Source organism: Aptenodytes patagonicus, chromosome 6, assembly GCF_965638725.1.
Source record: "Aptenodytes patagonicus chromosome 6, bAptPat1.pri.cur, whole genome shotgun sequence".
In the NCBI taxonomy this organism is placed as follows: domain Eukaryota; kingdom Metazoa; phylum Chordata; class Aves; order Sphenisciformes; family Spheniscidae; genus Aptenodytes; species Aptenodytes patagonicus.
Genome location: NC_134954.1, coordinates 65,330,341 through 65,352,924, shown reverse-complemented (window position 1 = coordinate 65,352,924; position 22,584 = coordinate 65,330,341). Strand labels below are relative to the sequence as shown.

General features: G+C 40.6%; 3 protein-coding genes across 5 annotated transcripts in view; 1 reads left to right on the top strand and 2 right to left on the bottom strand.

Annotated features, from left to right (window-relative positions):
* Window positions 1–119: 119 nt before the first annotated feature.
* Window positions 120–11,765, bottom strand: CEP70 (centrosomal protein 70). The gene is made up of 16 exons (XM_076343031.1): window positions 11,583–11,765; window positions 10,990–11,089; window positions 10,704–10,827; window positions 10,192–10,372; window positions 9,708–9,877; window positions 8,387–8,446; window positions 7,613–7,712; window positions 7,125–7,213; window positions 6,695–6,769; window positions 5,478–5,580; window positions 4,638–4,808; window positions 3,837–3,983; window positions 3,138–3,306; window positions 1,743–1,857; window positions 719–798; window positions 120–326 (listed from the first exon to the last, which is right to left on the bottom strand). Exons 1-16 carry the CDS (start codon window positions 11,589–11,591, stop codon window positions 265–267), a joined length of 1,755 nt encoding a protein of 584 aa, XP_076199146.1. The 5' UTR covers window positions 11,592–11,765; the 3' UTR covers window positions 120–264.
* A 130-nt stretch (window positions 11,766–11,895) lies between these two features.
* On the top strand, window positions 11,896–19,906 carry FAIM (Fas apoptotic inhibitory molecule). The gene is made up of 5 exons (XM_076343028.1): window positions 11,896–11,947; window positions 14,942–15,077; window positions 15,440–15,668; window positions 17,143–17,192; window positions 18,660–19,906. Exons 2-5 carry the CDS (start codon window positions 14,967–14,969, stop codon window positions 18,807–18,809), a joined length of 540 nt encoding a protein of 179 aa, XP_076199143.1. The 5' UTR covers window positions 11,896–11,947; window positions 14,942–14,966; the 3' UTR covers window positions 18,810–19,906.
* Window positions 14,587–22,584, bottom strand: part of PARP9 (poly(ADP-ribose) polymerase family member 9) — a 19,234-nt gene continuing 11,236 nt past the window's right edge. For 2 of the 3 annotated variants that reach the window (XM_076343024.1, XM_076343026.1), the window contains one exon: window positions 20,837–21,765. In XM_076343024.1, the coding sequence (XP_076199139.1) occupies window positions 21,458–21,765 (308 nt within the window). In that variant the 3' untranslated portion in view covers window positions 20,837–21,457. Of the gene's footprint in view, window positions 14,666–20,836; window positions 21,766–22,584 lie in introns of those variants that run through there. The other variant, XM_076343025.1, reaches the window with a different exon arrangement.

The window sequence follows — 22,584 nt, the reverse complement described above, 5'->3', positions numbered from 1 at the left end:
TGGGTTCAGTTTCCTAGACGGATACAGCATGTATTGGTTCTCCCTCTGGGATGGAGTAGACCAGTCGATAGTGGTTATAGTAAGTTTTTCTTAAATTGACCGTGAAACAAGAAAAATGAAAAAATGCAGCAGCTTTTATTTTTTGACATAAATCCGAAACTCTTGATTAGGGGAACAGAGGCTAGAGGTAGCTGTAACGTCACATGCATCAACAGGTACGTTCACAGGTAAAATACTCCGGTCTTCTCTAGCAAGATTTAACTCTCAACTAGCTACCAATTTCAAATTTCGCACAGTAGGTAAAATATCATCCGGGTTCCTGATCTCTGAAACAGAATGAAAAGCAAAACGGTAAGGTGTATGTACCTAGAACACCTTCAAGTTCAGCCAAAATTCTAACTTAAATGTTAAAAATACAGCTAGCGAATAAACTCCTCACGCCTTTTAATGCTTTCGGAAAAAACTCAATTTAGCTTATCTTACAAGTAATACAACTGAATACATGCAACCCCACATTCAATGAAAACAAAAGTATTTGGGTCACTTCCTGAGGAAAGATGGAAAGAAGAGGAGAGTGAGGCAAAAGTTAGCCCCTGCCCTCACATCCTCCTTGGTGTTTTAGCACACCAGGAGCAACCAACACACTTGTTCGCTATTTAAAGTTTTAGGAGGAAGCACGGGCATGAAGATAATTACAGCTGTTGCAAATATTACTCACCTAGAAGACAGAGCAAGTCTTGAATGAGAGCTTGAAATGGTGGAAAGAAGCACTCGTGTTCTTCTAGCTTATCGATTATACTGAAATGGGCAAGTGAGACTGTCAGATAAAAGGTGCAAGGGCATTTCAAGTTCATCTCCTTGGCTGTTTTACCATGCTACGTCATGACTTTCTGAAAACACCACTACTTAGTATATAAAGCCATCTACACGAAAAACGTCTTCTCAAGTTCTGAAACCCGCAGCCAACAAGTGTTAGCTGTCAAAAAAGGATCTCTAATTTCACTGTTTACGCCCTATATCCATCCATCCTTTCCTCCTTACATAGCACCAGGTAATTTTGGGGCTGGAACATTAGTCTATGTATGCTAAATGTACTGCCTGGGGGTGGCGCAAGGAATGTTTTATAAGCAGCTATTCTCTAGTTAAAACTGTGAGGGGTGCAGAAAGGTTGAGGGAGTCAGTGGTGTTAACTCGGCACGTGTCAGACTTGCTGCCTGCTGCAGTTAATTTTTAGTATGTTTGCAGAGCCCGTGCTGAATGCAAGCTCTTACAGTCCGCTACCAAGTACGCGTATGCTGTCATCTGTTGAGTATAGAACAAGATTTGTCCAGCTCCCAAAATTCCTGTAGGCAGCTTGAGGCATGCACTCTCGTAGCGACTAACACACGTCAACATTACAGTTGACACCTCGCAACACTTTCTCCTCCCCACCCACGCCCAGTATTTGCTTTGTCTCCTTACGAAACACACATCCTATTAAGGCTTATTTGATTACATTATCCGTGCAAACCAACAAGGTGTTTTGGAACCTTCTGGCCTTTGTTTTTCTCTTTGCCAGCTTTATCCTTTTGAAAGTATTCAAGACTTGTTTCATGTGGGATAGTAGTAACTCCTTTACTGTCACAGCTCACTGACTTTGCAACAAATTATTAAAGTTTCTTTCAGTGTCGGTTTTAGCCAGTTCTCTCAATTACTGAACTTGATGTTTGAAGAATGGTCACCAATGGAACAGCCCCACATACCTGTGGATGTCTTGGGTCCCCAGAAGCTGCTGTACCTGCTCAGTCACGTTCTCGTTAATTATGTCACACAGTTTCCCAACAGTATCCACTACCACGGTGGGTGGAGCTGAACTGTCTGTGGAAAAACAAACACTTTGTGTTTCTTATAACAGTAATAACAGGAAAGTATTTTAGACACAATCAAATTCTTGCAGGTGCCCAGATTTTATTTGTTTTTCACACATCTAGGCATACAAGTTCCATCATTCACAGAAAACAAAGTGCCTATGGTCAGAAATAAACCAATGTTAGCCAGGAATGGTGACTCTCCCACTGATCCTTAAATGGCTAAAAAACTTGTCAGAGCTGCATATTTTCACAGCAGAGATGGTGCTGAAGTGCACCCTACAATGTCCGTGGAAATCGGCCAGCTGAAGTTATGTATAGAGAGAGGGTTATTCGTTAGGTTCCTGTAACGCAGCAGAAGCACAGTATAGGGGCTAGGCCAACAAGGAACCCACTCAATAAATACTTTGTTAACAGCTAGAGCTTGTTTCGGTATTGGATTTTACCTGCTTTGACTGCTGCGATGGAAGGTAACGGGCTCCTTGTCCTTTTCTCCCTCAATTTCAGAAGAACTAGGCTTGGAGAAGGCATCCTTTGAGCTCCATTGGTTTGCGATTATTAGGGAGACACGAGGCTTCCCCATCTCCTGTGCTGGCTGCAGGCAGGAAGACTGCTTCCCTCCTTGAATGAGGCTCAGAAGACCTTAGTAGTCCGGGAGCCTTGCTCTCGGGCTGTACACCCTACAGCGCAGCCAGACCTTTAAACCCAAGAACAGCAGCAGCTGCTGTTCTCCAGAAGTACAAACCAGAAGAGAACAGGTACTGGGAAGTAACTAAGTATGCCTCCGAGTACTGGCACTTAGTTTTTGACAGTCAGCAACTTCTTTTTTTACGTTTAGCAGCTTAAGAAGGAAGTTTCTGAGGACTGGACATAATTACACTTGAATGAGTTACTCAGTAGAAATCTACAGCAAAGGTTGAGTTATTTTTTCTTAAACTTGTTATCTTTCAAGTGGAGAATGAAAGATGGTCAAGAAGAATTATGAAGTCAGCTCACAGGAAACAAAGCTTTGTGGAAAAAAAAAAATTTAAAAGATTCAATTTCATCTGTTATTCCTTTCTTCTGCCTCCCTGGTATTCCTCAGCAACCGCTAAAGGCTTACAAATAATGGGCTTTTGCTATTTAAACTCCCAATTGACAGCAACCTATTTTTATCTTCGCAGCAAAGAGTATACCTAGTTTCCTCATTTCTCAGCAGCTCAACATATTTTCTGTGAAGAGATCAGCCTTTCACTTGTTTTCCTCTTCCTTTGGAAACGCCTGAACAAATGCTAGGTGGTAAGTCTTTACCTAGTTCCAGGAGCTCGTGGAGATTTCTCATAGCGTTGGTCATTTCCCCAAGCTTTGTGTAAACCTCATTCATTCGTGGATAAACGCCATTCAGAGAATTCACGTCAAACAACTTCTGGAAGTGAGAGACTATCGCAAACAGGGTTGGTAAGGGCGGTGTCTGGCTGTTCTGTAGCAAGCAGAAGGAATAACTCAACAATGTTACTGCTTAACAAAGCAAGGATTCTTTTAAACCGCGAAATGGTCTTAAAACTAGTCTATGAAGAAAAACGGCTGTAACTTCCCTTATTAAATCACAGCATTTCAAATATTCTTAAGTCTGAAGATGTATTTTACAGAGAGTTTTCAGACACAAATATCCAGCAAACCAAAAATACTCTTTTGAAAGCTTTCTTCTCTGTTGCTCAGTAAGTACGTTTGTGCATTCTCAGTGCTGACTGAGAAACAGACGGAACGTGATAATACCTGAGACTACAGGGCAATGCAAATTCATTGTTGGTCAAAGGACTTTGATTAAAGCAGTCTTCCCCAAGGTCGATTTATCCATTATGTTAAAACGGTCTTTGACTATTAAATATCTTCAAACAGCTATTTCTTAAACCCCGCAAGGCTTTCAAATGCGCAAATCTAATCACTGTGTGAAGAACGCATTTAAGAATTCCACGTAACTTGTGCCTATAAACCCCTGGTAAGAATTACCTTTTCCTTATTTTCTATTTCTTCCAAAATTGCATCTACTATGAACTGGAGGTCTTCAACTCGTACGGATTCTCTGTTATCCTGTGGATCTGCAGTGTGCCAGGGCACCAATTCCAGAGACAGTTTTCTCAAGGACCTATGCAAATCCTTTTAAAAGAAGGGAGGGGACACAACTTATTTTAGTAACTTCTTAAAGTTGTTTTTATTATAGAAATGGGCAGATTTTCTGTTTCTCATACACAAAAACATTCCAGTACTGGACACAGTAAGGTTTTAGTTTTCATAGAATTTAAGCACAGTATCTTGCTTACATTCTTTGATTTGAAAAGTACACTGGTAGTCTAAAAATCAAAGTACTTCATATATTATAGGTTCAGTGAAATAAGAAGTGTTGGTCACAGAGAGTTTGGTTTTAAACAAAATTACTTCACTTGTAGTTAGATCAAAAAGTCACTGTGCTGGCAAGACAAAAGGAAGAAAGAGAATGCATCATCATTAATGTGTGAAGTACATCGACCCTAAAGCTTAAGTGTCTTCGTAGGGACTCAGCCAGTGAACAGAAACATTTAGACGATCCACGCAGAGGAGTATCTCTGGCCTGTAGGCACGCTGCACATCTTTCACTTTACTATGGTTTTACAGTGGTATATAAATGGACAGCAGAATTATTTTTAAAATTTAACACCAAGTCAGGCAATAACAAAAGCTACACGCAGAAAAAAGCCCTACATGTAGGGAGAGACCGAGGGGTGGTCAGCAGATTAAAGGAGGAAGGTAAAGCCGAGTACAACCATGCGTTACCTTCAGGGCCATTAGCTGATCTGCCCACATTTCCACAGTGAGCGGCAGGTGCTCAAATCCGCATTCCTGTCCATTCTCTTTAATACAATTTTGCACCGGCCCTTTACTGCGCCTGTATATTAACGGAGGAGCTCTTGGACTTCGCAAAATAGAATCAATATGGGACAAAACCTTCAACACCAAATAACAAATGTTATTGCTCAAATAGGTATGACATTTTATAGTAAAATCCCTCTCCACCACAGTCATGATTGTCTAAACATTAAATCATAAATAGCTGCAATAAGTTACTATCGATGAATTTTACAGATGCATTCAAAGATTTAAAAATATACTCGCTAGAAGATGTGTAAAAGTAATGCAAACATACTTCCCTTTCAGGGATATTTAACATTTATCCACTTCAGGCATTGTTACTTCCACAGTTTACATTTTGCTAAGTTTTATTGCATTTGCTTTTTTTTTTAATTAAAAAAAAATAAAAGCCACTATCTCATCAGGCATGTTTATAAACCGTAACATAAGGATCTGTTTTGCCCAAGACCTTGAACAAATCCCCCGTCCTGAAGAGACTTCAGCTAAATCATTGATTTGACGTTTGCCCACCTAGTCTCTGCTTCCTTGCTGTATTTTCAGGTAGTTTACACTAAGATAGAACAATTAAGAACAAGCCTACATTAACTGCCAAATCCAGAACATTACGCATCTTGTGTAGAGGACTTCATATGAACTCTTAGATTCAAAATAGCATGCTTCAGTTTGCATAGTTAAACAAAACTCATGTGTTACATTTCATCGTAACAGTGCTAGATACACACAGTACAGATAAAATTTGCATACCCGTAAGTATTGCTGGCAAACTGCCTCCAGCTGATCTACTCCTGCGATACTCTCGGGTTCCTTCTTTTCTTCTGTTCTTTCTCCGGCACTACCCCCTGAAGATCTACACGCCAAATACATACAGTGGGTTACACAGGTAGCCGTAGCAGGAGATACCTGGTTCTTTAATCAAGCTGAAAGTAGTATGTAGCACATATACTTACACCTACAAAGTAAAATCTCCATTTTATGATGCCTGCTGATAGAATTCCATCAAACTGAACTAGCTGAAGAATATAATACCTAATGTAAATATCATTAATTTATCTCAAGTCTCCAGGTTGAGGTTACTCCAGACTGCATGCTAATTGAGAAGGGACACCACCAGATGTACAGTTGTTCTGTTACCAGAGGTTCTACTACAGCTGAAGACTTAAAGTCCAGAATTTTACTCAAAAGGGTCAAATTCCATGCTCACAGTCTTTATCTGCTTCTGCTTGAACATCTTTCCTGGCTTACTATATATATAGCTCACTACCCTTCTTGTCAAATCTAAGATGACCTTCCCTAAAACTACCGTCTAAGTCATACCCACTGCATGAGAGAAAAGACCATTGAAAGATACACAATGTAAAATGAAGAACTGAACTTTTTTAAAGCTTAAGTGATGATGTCTTTTTCAGGCTATAAAATATTTAGCATTCAGTATACACATGCGCAAATGATTAAGTGAAATTACAGATAAAAACACTTCGTCAATCCTGGATCTCTAATACCTTCAATGTATTTTCTTAGCAGTGTTTCAGAAAAAGACTAAGTCAATTTCTAAGAATAATAATATGGACATAATTTCAGTAGCTGCAACATTTTGCCAACTCATACTTTCTCATTCATAATCCGTAATGTAACCAGTAGCTTTCGTTATAGCTCACGGAAGCAGCAAACAACACAGTTTGGTCCTGTCCGTATTGCCTGCGATAGCACTCAAATCAAATCCAGAAAGACAAAAGAAAGTAGAAAAGACACTGCTGTGCCCCCATTTGGAGACCATGCCATCATTTCAGAGATTCACAGGGTGTCTTTGGAGGTACAGTAGCATTTGCTGCCCATAACCAGGCTCCAAGGAAGGGTGATAAGGTACGTGCTTTATAAGCTACTACCTACATTACAGGTTACAGAGTACCTTTGCATTAAGAAGTTCAGAGGATTCATGAGAGTTACTGAAGAAAAATACTTACTGGATAGTTTTCTTTAAAGTTTTTTCTAGTTTCTTCACTTGGTGTTTGTAAAGTTTTAATTCCTGTGCAGTTGGTCTGTTAGAAGGAAAAAGCACCATATCATATGTCTTGCACTTGAAGGTATCTATAAAACTCAGCCAAGCAAAAGAGTAAGAAAGCTTTGTCAGTGCCACATCATCATTCTGGAAATGAAATTCTGCAATATTTCTACGTGGCAACAAGAAAAAACAGCAAAATAACCATTAGCAGTTGTTGTTATTAACAGCGTAGGGAGGGAAGGTTGACTGTTCCTGTCAGATCTTCTATGCATCGCTTTTAAAGGCAGATTTCATACTATACTGTTACAATTGCTGGTGCTTTCAGTTTCTTTCTTTGTAAAGCAAAGTCTACCGAAGTGCCCTTACAAAGAATGATACTTATCCTTTCTCACCTTATTTCCAAATCTTTCTTGAGGTTTATATTTTCAAGCAAAAGCTGTTCATTCCTGGCTTTTGTTTCAACGAGTTGTTTCTGGAAAGACTGCAGCACAGACTGTGTTATTTCTTTTATTTCACTCATTCCATAATCAACAAGCTTGAACACTTTAAAGTACGTATGTGTTAAGAAGGGTTCCCATTTGCCTATATAGCAAGACAGCATGGATGAGGAATTAGTCGACTACGATCAAGAGCCTGCTGCATTAGACCGCAGGTGGAGAACCTGTGATTAAGGAGGTCTATTCAGTCCCCAGCAAAGACGACTCGCAACACAGTACGGAATCTTTGCATAAAGACAGCGAACCCTGCCCAGAGAGGTTACAAATTAAGACGACATGATAAGAACAAGGGGATAGAAATCAAACACCTGTATTTTCTTATGTGGCTCTTGAAGGGTTACCGTTTAGAGATCTGCACTGACTTATTCTTAGCAGTTCCGTACCATGAGCAGTGCTCTATAATTAGGAGTAGCATCTAGATTTAAGAATTCTTCCTTGCTTTTTACTTCTCTCTGTACCTGGTCTTCATCTTTTTTATATTGCCTATCGGGAAAAATAAATTGTTTCAGCTTACTGTAATTTCATTACCTCAAAGATCTAAGTTGGCTTAGTTATCAGTTACGTATGATAATAGTGTTTCCATGAACTGCAAAGTAAACAGAATAGACATTTCTGGGAAGCTGTTTCATATACTAATTAAATGCACTTATTCCTCGAGAGAAATTCCAGTACAAGCAAATCCCATTTCGGTTTTCAAAGATGATAATCTCAAATTATAGGAATGTCTCAGATATCTGCTTGTTGCTTTGTACCATGTAGGCACCGCAATAGAGCTGGAAAGCTGCTATTCCTTTTGTTTAGGGAAATCAGTTCACTGAGCTCTGCTAACGCAGTAATTCTTCTGCCTGTGAACCATGGCAAAAGGGGAAGGGAAAAAAAAAAAAAAAAAAAAGAAAAAAAGAAAGAATTATAGCTCAAGTGTCTAAATACCCCCAACTTCCTAGCTGTCCTGGCCTCCTGACTGAGCAGCTGCTTAGCCTGACTGACAGCTATTCCCCAGATGAATCCAAACTTCCACAACCATTACAATCCTTTGCTGTTTCTTACATGCTAGTGACATCTGGAACACAGAATATTTACCATTACAAGCTTTAAGAACAGTGAGGAATAAGAACAATTTTGAACAGTAGGGCCATAAGGCATTAGATAAGACCTACCTTAGCTCCTTTTTCATTTGACTAATTTGAGATTCATAATAATCGATTAGACAAAGGAACCTGAAGAAAGGAAAAATGGTATTTTGAATTTCAGATATTCTCAGAAAAATCATGCCTGAAAGATACTGTGACCAGCCCACAGGAACAGGCCAGCTTACAGAACTGCACTGCGCTTCAGAAGTGACTGCGTCGAACAGTGGGTTCTCTCTCATACCAAACACACACAATCACAGTTTTCCAAAACAGAAAAGTAGAGACATTAACTCTGCACTAGACTAAAAGTGGCAAAATTACTCAAGAGGAGACAAAAGCTACATCCTCCTGACAGCTTCCTCATCTTGCGCCTATGTTTACCCAGCAATCTTAACAGCATGGCACAGTCCCAAGTGCTAGGGCTCAGCGACCATTGCGGGAGGTAGAGAGCACAGGTCCCACATAGCCTGAGAAGATCTGTCTCCAAAGAAACTAAAAGTGCTTTCAAAGTAAGTGGTTGCAAAAAAATAGAGCCACAAAAAACTGAACAGCTGAGAAACTGCCTTTCCTCTCGAGCACTCTGAGATTGTCTGTTTCAGAGAGACAGATGGGAAAGCACAGGGAACCAAATTCAGTGATCCTTCTTCTCATGCAGTGAGGGCACGAGAAAAGGGCTGCGCACACACAAACCCTTTTAAATGCTTCCCAGGTAAAGGTTACTAGACCGGCCTGGAAAACCGGGCGACATCAGCACAATAAAGTGATGGCTACCCGAGGCCTAAGAATTGGCAAATCTCGGATTATAGCAGAACTACGGAGGTCTTACCGCAAGAGACATAGGCTTGGAATACTTTCTCAGAACTGCCACTGAAGTACCTGGGAAGCCTTACAGCAAGCCTGCAGTAGCAGTTGCAAAGACCGGTTGCACTGCAGAAGTGACTGCAAACTGGACAGGTTTGGGTTTTGTTTTTGAAGGGTGGTGTTTGTTGTTTCTTTAATTTACATTTTAAAATGTTAGAACCCCAGGATAAGAGCACCCTAGCAGATACTGCAGTTCCAGAGTAGAGTGAATCATTCCCTTCTCTTTGCTGACACCTAGCGTATACAGGGGCTGACAGTTTTTTTTTTTACTTTCTGCCATAAATTTATCCAGCTCACATTTATTATACAAGAAAAAATTACTGCATTGATGTACTTTTACAAGAATTCATATTTCTGCTTGCACTCCTAAGGTCTCCAGCTTTTTTTTTTTTTTCTTTCATATAAATATCAAGAACAGTAGTTACTTTAAAATCCGTTTCTTCATTTAATGTTACAGGTCATTCATCAATATAAGAAAATTGCTTACTGCTGATCTAGAAGAGACTTGGGAGCTCTTTTGCAAAACCGACAAAACATTTTGTTCTGAGTGGCAGCACGCTGTTGCTCCTCCATCCCAACTTTGCACAGCTCCTTTTGCAAACGGGCAATGATCTCTTCCTGTTCTTGCAGCTTCTCCTGCTGCTGTTGATACTTTGCCTGTGAAGAGATAATGGGAGCATCGTGAAATTATTCTAACCCACAAGCTGGAGACTGTACTGTACATGCCCAAGTAGGCACCTGGTCCCAAGGAAGCTTTGTACTTGGGTTTTAGCCATACTGAAGAGGCAGTAGAAGAAGGATACAGATATTTTTCTAAGTTATCGCTAGAAAATTCTGTATAGATTGAAAAGTCTTAGCTATAAATAGTGTACTAACCCAAGACTCATGTTTATTTTGATCAATGCAAATATTTTTAGAGCTTTTAAAAAAAGTCAAAAGTTTGAATCCTTAGACAGCACTATCTGAATTACCTGTGAAACCTGTTGGTCTTTTTGAAGTTCTTTGACTTGATTCTGTTGCTGGCAAACTTTAGCTATCGTCTCATCTTCCAGCTGACAAATTTTGGACTTAATGTTTTTCACCACATTTTCCAAATCATTAGCCCGCTGTTCTTGTCGAGACGCCCGACCTCTTTCCTGTCGTATCTCATCTCTAAAAAAAATAAATAAATCCTTGATTTAAATTAAACTCATTTCACTAAATACAGTGAAGGAAGTACAGGCCTGACAAACATTATCTGATGACACTCAATAATAGCCTGTGGCAGCAGATATGGGAAATATGCTGGTATGGGAAGAAGCAGCAGATGAAATAACATAAGAGCTCAAAAGGAACTAGGCCAACATTGCTGCATACTGGACAAAAATCTCAGGAGAAAAGGTCTTAGGCCTCGGGTGTGACAAGAGCTCCACCTGGCAGAAGATGGACACTGGTAAGACTTTTGCTTTGCATTAGCAGCTAAGTTCCTTCCACTGCATCTTACCTAAGGTAACAATTAGCCTCCATAAGCCCCTGCATCATTTTCTGCTGTCGGTCGGTGTCTTCCACCAGCGTTTTTAATGCAAGTCTTATTCCTAGAGAAGACCGACTGTCTAAGACAATCATATCTGGAGATACATAAAATAAGCAAAGTCATAATGAAAGGCTTTTAATAGCTGAAGAAGATAGCATCTCTGCTACCATTTGGAAGTGACGGCTTTAGAGATGCCTTACGAACATAGGCTTACTATTTCCAAATACAAAGACATATAAAATTAGCATTTCCTTACCTGATATATTTCTGCAGCTTTGGGGGGCAGCAAGACTCACCGGTTTCAACCCACGACGCATTAATAGCTTGTTTAAGTTCTCCCATTCTGCCTTCTCCTGCTGCAGTTGGGAGAAGAGGAAGAAGAGACAGAAACCTGAGTTCTCAAGACCAGCTCACGGTCTCCTGTCCTTCCTGTTGTGCAGGCAGTGGAGGATACCAAATGCCCCCAAATAAAAACAAACCAACCCCAAGCCCCCAAGAAGCCCCAGCCACTATAGGAGGACTTGTGAGACCTTCCAACAGGATCTGCAAAAAATACTGGGAAAAAGTGTACTTAACAATATACAGAATACTCAGTTTTTCTGATCGCTATTAGAAGGAGAAATACGTGCAATGAGCAAAATGTACCTTTTTAAAAAACCCAGACAACCGGCCCTCGGGTAACCAACGCACCAGGGGTGCAGTGGGCCTCGACCCCCTGCCCCAGCCCCGAGAGAAGCCCTCAGAGGCCGCGGGTGCCTGCTCTGGGAGTTTATTGTTTGTTTGTTTTCTTTCTGTTCTGTTTTTAACTAACAAGCGATAACAACAGCCACCTCAGGACCACCACGGTACCTCTGTCATGGCGAGGGACGCCCGCTCTCGGACCGCCGGCGAAGGGGACCGGGCCCCGCAGCCGCCGCCCGCAAACGGTCACCGGGACGCAGGAGAGGAAAGGGGTCGGTTACCAGGACGCGGAGCCTCAGCGGGTCCCGGACAGCGGCAGGGCGCAGCCTCGTACGGGGCTGCTCGCGGCGGGAAGGCGCGGAGCCGGTCGGGAGGGCGGTGGGCCGGGGCAGGGGGTAACGGCCCGCCCGCCGCCGGCGGGGCGGGGAGAGAAGAGGAGAGAAGGGAGGCGGGCGGGCGGCCGCGGGGCGGCGCTGGTCGCACGCCGCCATTTTGAGGCGCGGGGAGCGGAGGGGGAGGAGAGCCCCGCGGAGGTAGGAGCGGGGCCGGGAGCGGCGGGGCGCTGGGCCGGGTTCCCCTGACCGCCCACCCGCGGAGGTCTGATCTCTCCTCAGGCGCCGAGGAGCTCCCTTCCCGCCCCGGGGACGCCCCGACATGCGTCGCCTGGCGGGATGGCCGGGCCCGCCCGGGCTGAGGGAGCGTCTCCCCGGGCTCCTTGGAGACGGCCTGGCCGCTAGCGGAGGAGGAGAAGGAGGAAACACCCCGCGTCGCCGGCGGCGTGTGCTTCCGCCTGTTGCCGCGGGCCCGGCCCGGAGGAGGGGTGGGACGTGCCGCGAAACCTCCCCCGGCGCCGCCGGGCCAGCCGGTCGGGGGGCAGCGGGGCTCAGAGAGGGGTCGGGTGTTCTCACTGGTATGGGTATGAAGGATCGCGGCGATCAGCAATAAGCTGTTTGATGAGGGGTTTGGAGAGGTGGCTGTCAGGACTTAATTTAAAAAACCCTCTTTGCTGGCAATAAACGTGGGTGGTGGGGAGAAATTTGCCGTCTCTGGAGTTCATATACTAGTGTACCATCCCCCGCTGTCTGCTACCAGGCACGGATTAGGTGGATGCAGAGCGGTAATCCTATCCTAGTTTTCAAAACAAGTCCTTATGAATAAAGAAGTAAATCTCATTTTGGGCTGCTGGCTTGATTAACAGAAAATGCAGTGAAATGAGACGGTCGGCGGTTGGTACAAATCCGTTTCCTTGGATTTGAGCCAGCGAGTCTGAGGGCTAACTCTGCGGCAGGCATCTCCTGTCGCGTAGCAGTGTACGGCTTTCCCTTTGGACTCTGATGGTGTAGACTCTCCTTCAGAAAACATAAAGCTGGCCTAGAGTTTGAGTTCGGGTTTGATTAAAAAAAAAAAAGTGTATTACCACATTGCCATGATTTGTTTAAAAAAAACCAAACCCCAGAAACTGTGTGTCCTGGGATGTTTCCAACCCTTGCAGCATCGATCCTAAAATACCTGCTAAAATTCACGCAGCAGGGTTGCGTGCTGCCGGGGGCGATGCAGTCTCTGTGGGTAGGCTGTAGGCATGCTCCAGGTGCCACCTCTTCTGGCATTTCTTTTTGTGCCCGAGGCCACTTTTTGTGTCAGTTACCTGGCAGGGACAAGCCTGGGTCTGTCCTGAGGCCCTGGCACCCGCTCCTTTGACGAGAAGGGGTAGGGGGAAGCGCAGAAATACACCCCGCCGGACATCCACCCTGTGCCAGGGGATGCGAGACTTCACAGAGATCGACCCGTAACTTTAGGAACAACCAAAACAATCTCCTTGGCATTTATTAGGTGGTGTAGACTGCTGACTACTGTGAGAATTAAATCCTTAGATCCTTAAAACAGTTTCACTGTTTTTAAAACTTATTTTTCAGTTTATGAACAGAAATGTGTATAATTACTGACAAAACCACGGACAATAATACAGCAGTGTACTTGAGCATGTTTTAAAATAGAAGCTTAAGATAGAGTGAAGGAGGTTTAATTTTTAAATGCACACTCCTCTGTTATGCTGACGAGAGACCCTAGAACTTACAACTTTACTTTTAATTAATTTTTCACTGAAAAGTACAATTTATCAAAAATTCACTTATTTGCACTTACTTAAATTATGCTTGTTGATGTGCACAGACAATGCAGATAGCTCTTAACAAATTCATTTGTTTAGTGAAAATAATAAATTAAAAATAACTCAGCAGTGTTGTAAAACACAGTCATGGTCTAAAAACCTCCTAAGTAAGAAACAAGTGATTTATTTGTGGTTCACATAGACTTTGTGACTGAATTGCCAGGTCAAATTGCTAATACAATTGTTGAAAACTACTACGGTGGTTTAGAAAAACAAGTAAGTTGAAATTGTTGCCTGTGCTATTTCACCTTCCCTGAGGTGGCAACAGTCCCTAGTTTGTTACGGTTTGTGACCGAGATGGGCAGCTCTGGATGTGGTTCCTGCTTTGGTCAAGTTGTCCATTTCTAAGCTTTTGCTCACAAGTTAGGCAAGCCATTTTTCCATCAAATAACTGACAAAGTTATGATGTGCTAATAAAGTTAGGATAAATTGCACTTACTAATTTTGTAAAAGAATACTTACATTTGCCTTTTTAAGAGGAAAAATTATGTTTGTATTTCATCATCTATATGGCAGTGCATGATAGTTCATGACACTTTTTTAAAAATGTCCTTGATCTTAAATGGAGAAAAGGAGGAAAATTTAGGCCTCAACCCTTCTATGCTGCTATTCTGCTTTTCTTTTTTTCTTGCTGCTAATTGGATTAAAAGCCATTTTGGTTACTATGGCATCCCGTGAGGAGATTACTGTCTGTGAAGATGAAGTAAGGTAAAAAATCAGAACTGTGGGATGAGCAGATTTGGAAAGATATCCACAGTTCCAGCGGTTACTTATGACTGTATCTAAACTTTAAAAATTACTTAAATGAAAGGATATCTTGCCAGATCTCCTCCCCTTTGGGTGTTTGTGTGTGCAGAGTTGCATTTCTGAATGATGTAGGTAATGTTTATGAGAAAGATTACAGACAAATCTGTTAAAACAGATAATAGCTAAACTGGTCATCCTGACTAGTTTTCAAGTCTAAAAGGCTAAAATGCTTTCTCAGAGACCAATCAAAATACTGTATTTTAACGCCTGCCAAGAAATCGCAGAACTGTCCAGGAGCATCTGAATTCCAAGTATAATTTTGTAACCATACTGTCACCTGAAATGGAAGTTTTAGCGGTTAGATGGAAATAGATGTCTTTGTATGGTGTTTGTCAAAGTGAATCTGTTTAACTGTCTGTTTATATTTTGTGATATTGTGTCATATTTGAATGTTTCAAAAACATGAAAAGCAGTTCTGTAAGCTTCTTATTTCAAGTCTCATTTTTCACTTGTAAAAAGCGACTTGCTCTGAAGCGGTAAAGCTTTGAACTGTAGACATCAGTAACTGAACTCTTTCAACGACAATTAATGTACTTTGTTGGTGTTTCCATAGGTCTCGGTACAGCCACTTGGAGAAGATGACAGATCTGGTGGCTGTTTGGGAAGTAGCTTTAAGTGATGGTGTTCATAAGATTGAATTTGAACATGGGACCACTTCAGGAAAACGTGTTGTCTATGTTGATGGAAAGGTGAAATGTGCTCAAAATTCACTATGATACAGATTATATAAGTGCACTTCCATGCAACAGGCATCAGAACAAACAAAAGACTAATAAATGCAAGTGAGGTATATTCAGTTGATTAACTTTACCTAATTTAATGAATTGCATCATTCTTTTTTTCAGTTACAATTAAGGTGTGAGTATTCATGAAGTGCTTTACTGTCCTTGGGCAGAGGCACTCTAGACCTACAGAATATTGTGTATTCGTTCATTCTGAAATGCTAGTTAAGTATTGAGCTGTTTCCCGAGTTCTAGTTCAATTTTTTTTATACTAAAACATGCATTCAGGTTTATCAATTAATACCCACTGTCTTTGTTCTATTCTACAGGAAGAAATAAGAAAAGAATGGATGTTTAAATTAGTGGGTAAAGAAACATTCACTGTTGGAGCAGCCAAAACAAAAGCTACTATTAACATTGATGCAGTCAGCGGCTTTGCATATGAATACACTTTGGAGATCAACGGAAAGAGCCTCAAGAAGTATATGGAGAACAGGTCAAAAACAACCAATACTTGGGTACTGAGCTTGGGTGGTACGGACTATAGAGTTGTTCTAGGTAAGCAAACATTGAGTGACTTCATGTTGCTGCCTTTTAATAAACTTGTATGCATTTAATAACTGGTAATTAAGAGAAAGCACAGTTCAGTGGCTAGCACTGTTGCAGTGTAAAATACTGGGCGGTCTGGAAGTTTGGAATCAGATGCCAAAGACAGTCTGAAAAATAATGGTCTCGTTACACCTGTGTGAGCCTGCTGTCAGTGTTCTGTTCTACAGCAGCATGGTCTAGATTTAAAAAAGGAAAAAAAAAAAAAAAAGGTTGGAAGGAGTTATGGCTTCTGTATCCACAGAGTTGCCCTAGCAAGACAGTTCTCCAGGTGAAGCATGTTATAGAAGCGTTATCTGCGATGTGATCAAACCCGCTGTGTGTGTAAGTTTGTTAACCAGGTAACCAGGCTTTCCTTCCAAAAATCATAAGCCAAAGTCAAGGAGTCTTTAACTGAAGAAGTGTGACAATGTTATTCTACATTTTTGATAGATTAATCAGCATCCTTTTTTCTGCATCTCTTCTTAACTACAAATTTAATCTAAAAACTTCAGATGATGCTTCTTCACTTTCTTAATAGCAAGGCAATACACCTCTTCTGCCCCCCTTTCCCAAATACATTACAAGCAGATGGGACGAAGGGATCCCCTGAGGAATTTGTCTGTGGCATCTAGTGGGAAAACTTTCACTTAGGTATTGCTGTATGGTTAGACCTGAAGACAAGAGATCTTGGGCTATGATTTCTTGTTAAGCCTCAGAACAGAATGAACTGCCCTAAGATGAAGGGGGGCAGGGAGGAAAGACAATTTTAATGCCAGAAACAGATAAGTGTCCTCACAGACTTTTAATCTCCCTATGCTTACTTAAAAGGCAAGCAGTGTTCAGCTCTCTACTGATGTCCTGTGGATGACAGTGTCAGTAATGGGACAATTTAAGGAGGATGTGCTGGAAGAAGTGAAAGAATATTCTGTTTCAAATGAAAAAAAAAGCTAAGATTCATATTTAAAGTGGTACTTGGGTTTTCAAGGAGATTTTAAGAAGACAAACAGTTTGATGGATGTTAAATAATGCTGCTTTTGAATTAAACCAACCTGGAAAAAATGTTAGAGCTTCATTGAAACAGCACTCAAATAATTACCAGAAATTACTTCATTTTTCTGTCTTCAAGATTTTCAGTTTAAGAATGATTTTCAGTCTAACATCTCTGACAATATTCAGAACAACCCAGTGTTAATAGCCAGGTCTAGGGAGAGGTAAAAATGTATGTTCATAGCAAAAGTTGTTTGCCCATTGATGACAGAGCCTCCCATCTCTCCAATATAAGAACAAACCCTGTAGCCCAGGTACTATGGCTAATTAGGAACAACTTTTGGGAACTGAAAGTAAAATTCAACAGTAAATTTTTAAAATTCCTAGATCTTCCTGTCTGTAGGGGGGAAAAAAAAATCTTGTTCTTTCTACTTTTTGTTTTCTTTTTCCTTCACAGAAAAGGACACTATGGATGTGTGGTGCAATGGTCAAAAAATGGAAACAGCGGTATGTGGTCATTTCCAAAGGCTTTTCACAGGCTATGGCTAGATAACCAAAGCTTAGCAAAATAAGCCACAGAGGGGCACGTTACCTCGCTTTACCACAGAGTATGAGCATACGCCTAGACAGCCAGTACGCTATTAGTCTGTTCCAAATGTCCTTCACTGTATTTTACAGCTGACAGTATTTCAGTTAGGATGCCAAACATCTGTCTAAGGATAAACAATGCTTTTGTTTATGCTTTTTAGACAAGCAAAATAAATCTGGGTCAGTTGTCCAGGGTTTTTAGGGAGAAAACTTTCAGGGGAGTGGGAGGGACTTGAGTTTGATGCGGAGTGTAGAGCCACCTCATCCAAACCTGCTCGTGTTAGTGGTGGCTGAACGTTGAACACATGCAGCCTGTTACGACTCATGATTTTTTTTCCATCTAGAGATTGTCCCTAATACTTAGGGCTTAGCAGTCTCCTTGGAACAAATAAAATCTTTTGTCTTTCTGTCACATCTGCATTAATTTTTAGAGCAGGTTGACAGCTAGAAGGCTTAATATTATTTTGGTATCTTTTTATGTTATGATGGCTGTCAATATGCATACTATGTAGGCTTCCCCATCCTTGAAGGATGTGCTTTCTTGCCCGAGACTTGTCACTGTGATTTCTGCTGCCACAAGTAATCCCCTGGATGAGTACAAATTGTGAAATCAACAGTTTTGCTGTACTTGAGAATAGGACGAAAAGATTCACCAGATGTTTCTTTGGTAATCAGTGGAAGAAACATCCTCTCTCAGTGAATCAGAACTTCTGCTCTTGATGGTTCTCAGCCTTTTCTCTAATGTAATAAATGCACTAGGAGATATTCTTGCACACTACGAGTATGGGTTTAGTTGTCAAACTGTGTTTGCATTAGAGTGGCACACAGATTTTTCTACTCTCCCAAAGATGATGACAAAAACAGCCATGTGTGGCAAAATCCATAACAGGAAATTACACAACTGCAGCAGGAGCTGCGTATCCAAAATACACAACTGTTATACTCAATTCAGGGATTGCTTTGTCCGGCTGTAGAAGGTACCACTAAATCCTTCACGTTTTACTGCCACCTCAGCGCAGGTTTGTGTGGTACTTACTGGCTGTACTGCACAACTTGGAAGGAAACTGCGAGCCTTTTCTATTTTTGTGTTACTGATGTGGATCAACGATGTTAATCCACAGACTCCAACTTTACCATTTCTGATTATGTGAAATTTTGATTGTCATCTAACACCCACAAATCTTTAACTGGACGCCTTGACAAAGCCCCATCTGAGATTCCGCAGCTCTGTTCAGCATTTGCACTGTATTTGTCGCAGGTACCTGCAGCTGCACTAATTGTGGGAACCACAAGCGATCTTGACTTTGGAAACAGTCTGATGCACTCAAGCTTTTATTTTACTAAAATAGCACGTGTCTGGTTTTATTCTTGTCTCCTTTCTCCCAGGGTGAATTTGTAGAAGATGGGACTGAAACTCACTTCAGTGTTGGTGGTCACAGCTGTTGCATTAAGGCTGTCAGTAGTGGAAAACGAAAGGAAGGAATTATTCATACCCTTATTGTGGATGACAGAGAAATCCCAGAGGCTGTGGAGTAGCCTCTAGTGAGCTGATTATTGTAGGACTAAGATCAGGAATTTTCAATTACTGTGGTAATTATTTTAATATGTACTACTTGGTACATCTAGTTTGTGCTGGGTTTATTTTCTAGTTTCTGTATATGAAATTACTCTTTTTGAGGACCAGATGAAAATAATTATATACAACCTCTTACATTACCAGTTTTTAAAAAACTATATACACATATAGAATATATATTATATCACTAAGTGCAGAGAGCACAGGTGAACTTAAGTAGAAATTATATACTAGAAAAAAAATCTCGCTATAATAAAATGCAAGATAAATATTCAGTAAGACTGAATCCTTATAAACTGTGGGTGTATGTGGAGGGAGGAGGAAGCACGTGCTGGGCATTCAAGCAAGCTGTTAAAATTTTCTCAGTAATTATTTTTTCTATTAAACTAACTACCAATGTTTTTCAGATGCAGTTAAGAATTACAAAGTTAATAAAAATAATGAAATACATTGTTACCAGTACTTGTGTAACAGTATTAAAATAATACTGCACTATGAAACCTGTCCTTTATTCCAAGTAGGAGAAAAGATGTTACATTGTGCCAAAAAAAATTCTTTGAGGCTTTCTGAAAACTGATGCTTATTAGAAATTGTTGCAGTAGTTCAGAAACTCATCTACTGAGTTTTTTCAAAAAAGAAAACAAAAAAAAAAAATTTCTGCCATGAAACTCCTTTAAAAATGAAACCTCTTGAAGCAAGCTGAAATAAGAGCTTATTCTTGTTCAATGCTGCCTAACAAACCTTAAATCTACAGCTGTGTGTTTTCCTGGCAGTAATGTGTGAATCAAGAAACATGAGGAAAAATGGGACAGAAATAGAGGAGAAGAATTGGTTGCTTAAATGCAAAAGTTAAAATAGAAATAGACCGATTCTGTTTTCAAACTTTGAGCATACTATCTAAAAGCAACCTTGGGATTTCTGTGAGAACAAGACTCGTATGCGTTAGATGGCTCTTCCAAGTTCATGGGGGGGGTTTCCCATTTAACATTACACTAGAGCGTAGGCTCACACACTACAAAAGCTACCCTTTTGCAACAATGTAGACGCAGCTAATCTTAAAAATAATTAAGGAAAAAAACCCAAACCCAAAATATGATTATATTCATTTAAAAGTTTGTTTTGCAATGGTACAAAAAAATTTTTCCACTTGCAACCTCACTTAGAGTTCAGAATTAGACTTTTATAACTTACTTTCTTTTGGACTCGTGAGCGGTTCCTAGCACTATGACTACTATCTTGGGAGTTGCAGGCGCAGTACAAGTGTGCTGAGAATTCATTAATCAATTATTTTGAAAAGTTTTATTGAACGCTAATTTCATCTATGTTTTAGGGTTCAGACTGCTCTCCTTTAGCACAGTGCTTTACATGTGGATGAAATGGTTTTCATGTGACAATGTCGTCATTTTTTAATAGTTTTATGTGAGCCTTTCTTCTCCCCAGATAATTACAGTTTTAACCACAGATGACTTTTCAATCTAGAAGCAGAAGTGATCTTGACAGATGAGCCTTTATTTCTGTATTACAGCACTGTTATAAGCCGTTTGGGTGTTTAGTTAGGGCCATAACTAGTGGTTTTAAGCGCTTCAGATTGGACAAATCTGGTAGTAGCCTTTAGTTTGGGGCAATAAATTTGTTTTAAACCCTGCTAATGTCAAGACAGTTTCAGGCTTTAGTACAGAAAGTTTCAAAGTACCTGAGAGCTGGACTGAATCCCCTTTTATATTGAAATGAGTAAAACAGCTCAGGCTTGTCCGTTTACTGGCTTCAGGTCACTACAGAAGCAATGTGGGGATATCTACAGTGGACACAATCTTTAAAAGATACTGGTAAAGGTAGATTAATTGAAGAGCAATTTCAAGCTGCAGCTTGAACCAGTTCTCTACTATTTTGTAGCCTTTCAAAGAGATTGAACACCACTGAGAAATCTGAAGCTCAAATACAGTCCAGGTCACGTTCTTAAGACTATATGGAAAAATAACAGGTTAGCTGACAGTATCATTCATACTTTTTATTTTGAATACATGTATCTCCAATGCTCGGAATCTCTTAACTAATAAAAACTGTAACAGCAACTACTGTTAGAAATCATGAAGTATTGCCTCACATTTGTCATAACTATGTGTATTTAATAGCATGTCCCCAAGTGGGAAACGGCTTTCACCTGATACATTCACCTATTTAAGTCAAAAGAAAATTTAAGAATCAAAGGCACAACCAAGATTTTTTGGGTTTCACTAATATATGCAATATCTCAGATTAAGAAAATGTAATGGAAGAATGACAACCTACACAAACATCAAGTGTATAGTCACACGCTCAGAACACTTTAAGGCATAAAGTAAATGACCAGATAAACGTTAAACTGTATGTTGTGATGCTTTCCCTTCCCTTTCCATTCACAGATAGTTTGTTTTCTAATCTCCTTAAGGTATTGACTTACTTCTTTTGTTCACAGATATCCCAGAGCACTTTGCACAAGGCACTTTGATCACAGCATGTTACTAGGTAGAACATCCTCTTAAAATCTAAGTACTAGACTTTGTTCTGAGGGGGTCTTCACAATAGCTACAGTTCTGATTAATTCTTACTCAGGATGGTACTGGTTTCCTCAGAGGGCCACATACCTCTCCCTCACTTGGGAACAAGTCAACAAATATTGTGGAAGGGCCCCAATGCTGTTGCAAATGACAAAGGTGTCAGGATTGTTTACATCATCTACTAAGCTGTCATATACCCTAATGGCATCCCCCTCCACTGCCGGTGGCGTAATATAGGACGGCTTCCCTTTAGTGTATAAGCCTGTTAATACATCAACCTCAAACACGTACATTTTAGAGTCTGTTTCCCACGTATCTTTACGCTCGATTAGGCTTTTCGGGTTCCTTTTAAAGTAGATGCCAGCTCCATATTTTTGTTCTGGAAAAAGAAAGAAAAATTTTCAGAAGAAAAAAAAAAGCCTTTAACAATTGGTTCTTTTGGGGTGGTAGTACTAAGAGACTGCTTCGTGATTCAGTATTACATTTTATGTTACTGCTCAATGTGCGCCATCCTTTTGGAAGTAAATTTGCATTAAGTGGCTCTGATGCTAGCACTGACCTCCCACTGAAATCATGAGCGATGACAGCTGATGGCCATTCCGATTTAACTGCTACTCCAGCGATGACCATTCGGATTTAACTGTTACTCCAGTGATGGAAACATCAAGGTATAATGTATTTATATAAACACCTCTGTCATCATGTACTAGGGACTCTGATAAGCACCAAAGAAGGTAAGTTTTTAATAACGCAAACTACAAAAAAAGCTTTGGGATTTATAAGGAGAATGCTGCATAAAAATGCTATTACAGTATCACATGGAAAAGCGCAAATAAATGAATTTTAATAATTTAATAAACCATCATCCTATTTATTACTTTGAAAGTGTGAAAACGTGCCACGTACATTGCATAGACAAGGAAAGGCAAATCTCCACTTTTTGAACAGTTTATTGCCTGAAATCCCAATTCCGCATTTGACAAGCAAAATACTACGCCCTTCACCTATTGCAGGATGAGGTGCCAAATGCTTGTTCTTTCCATTTCTGAAAACATCTGTCTACTGCACTGCCTACTACAATATTTCATAGACACCACAACTTTCTTCCTAACTCTTTGAATGGGAGCCTGCTCAGTCAGATTATCTGCTGTCTCTGATTGCACCTGATTTGAGCAGGGGGTTAGGCTAGATGTAGTAG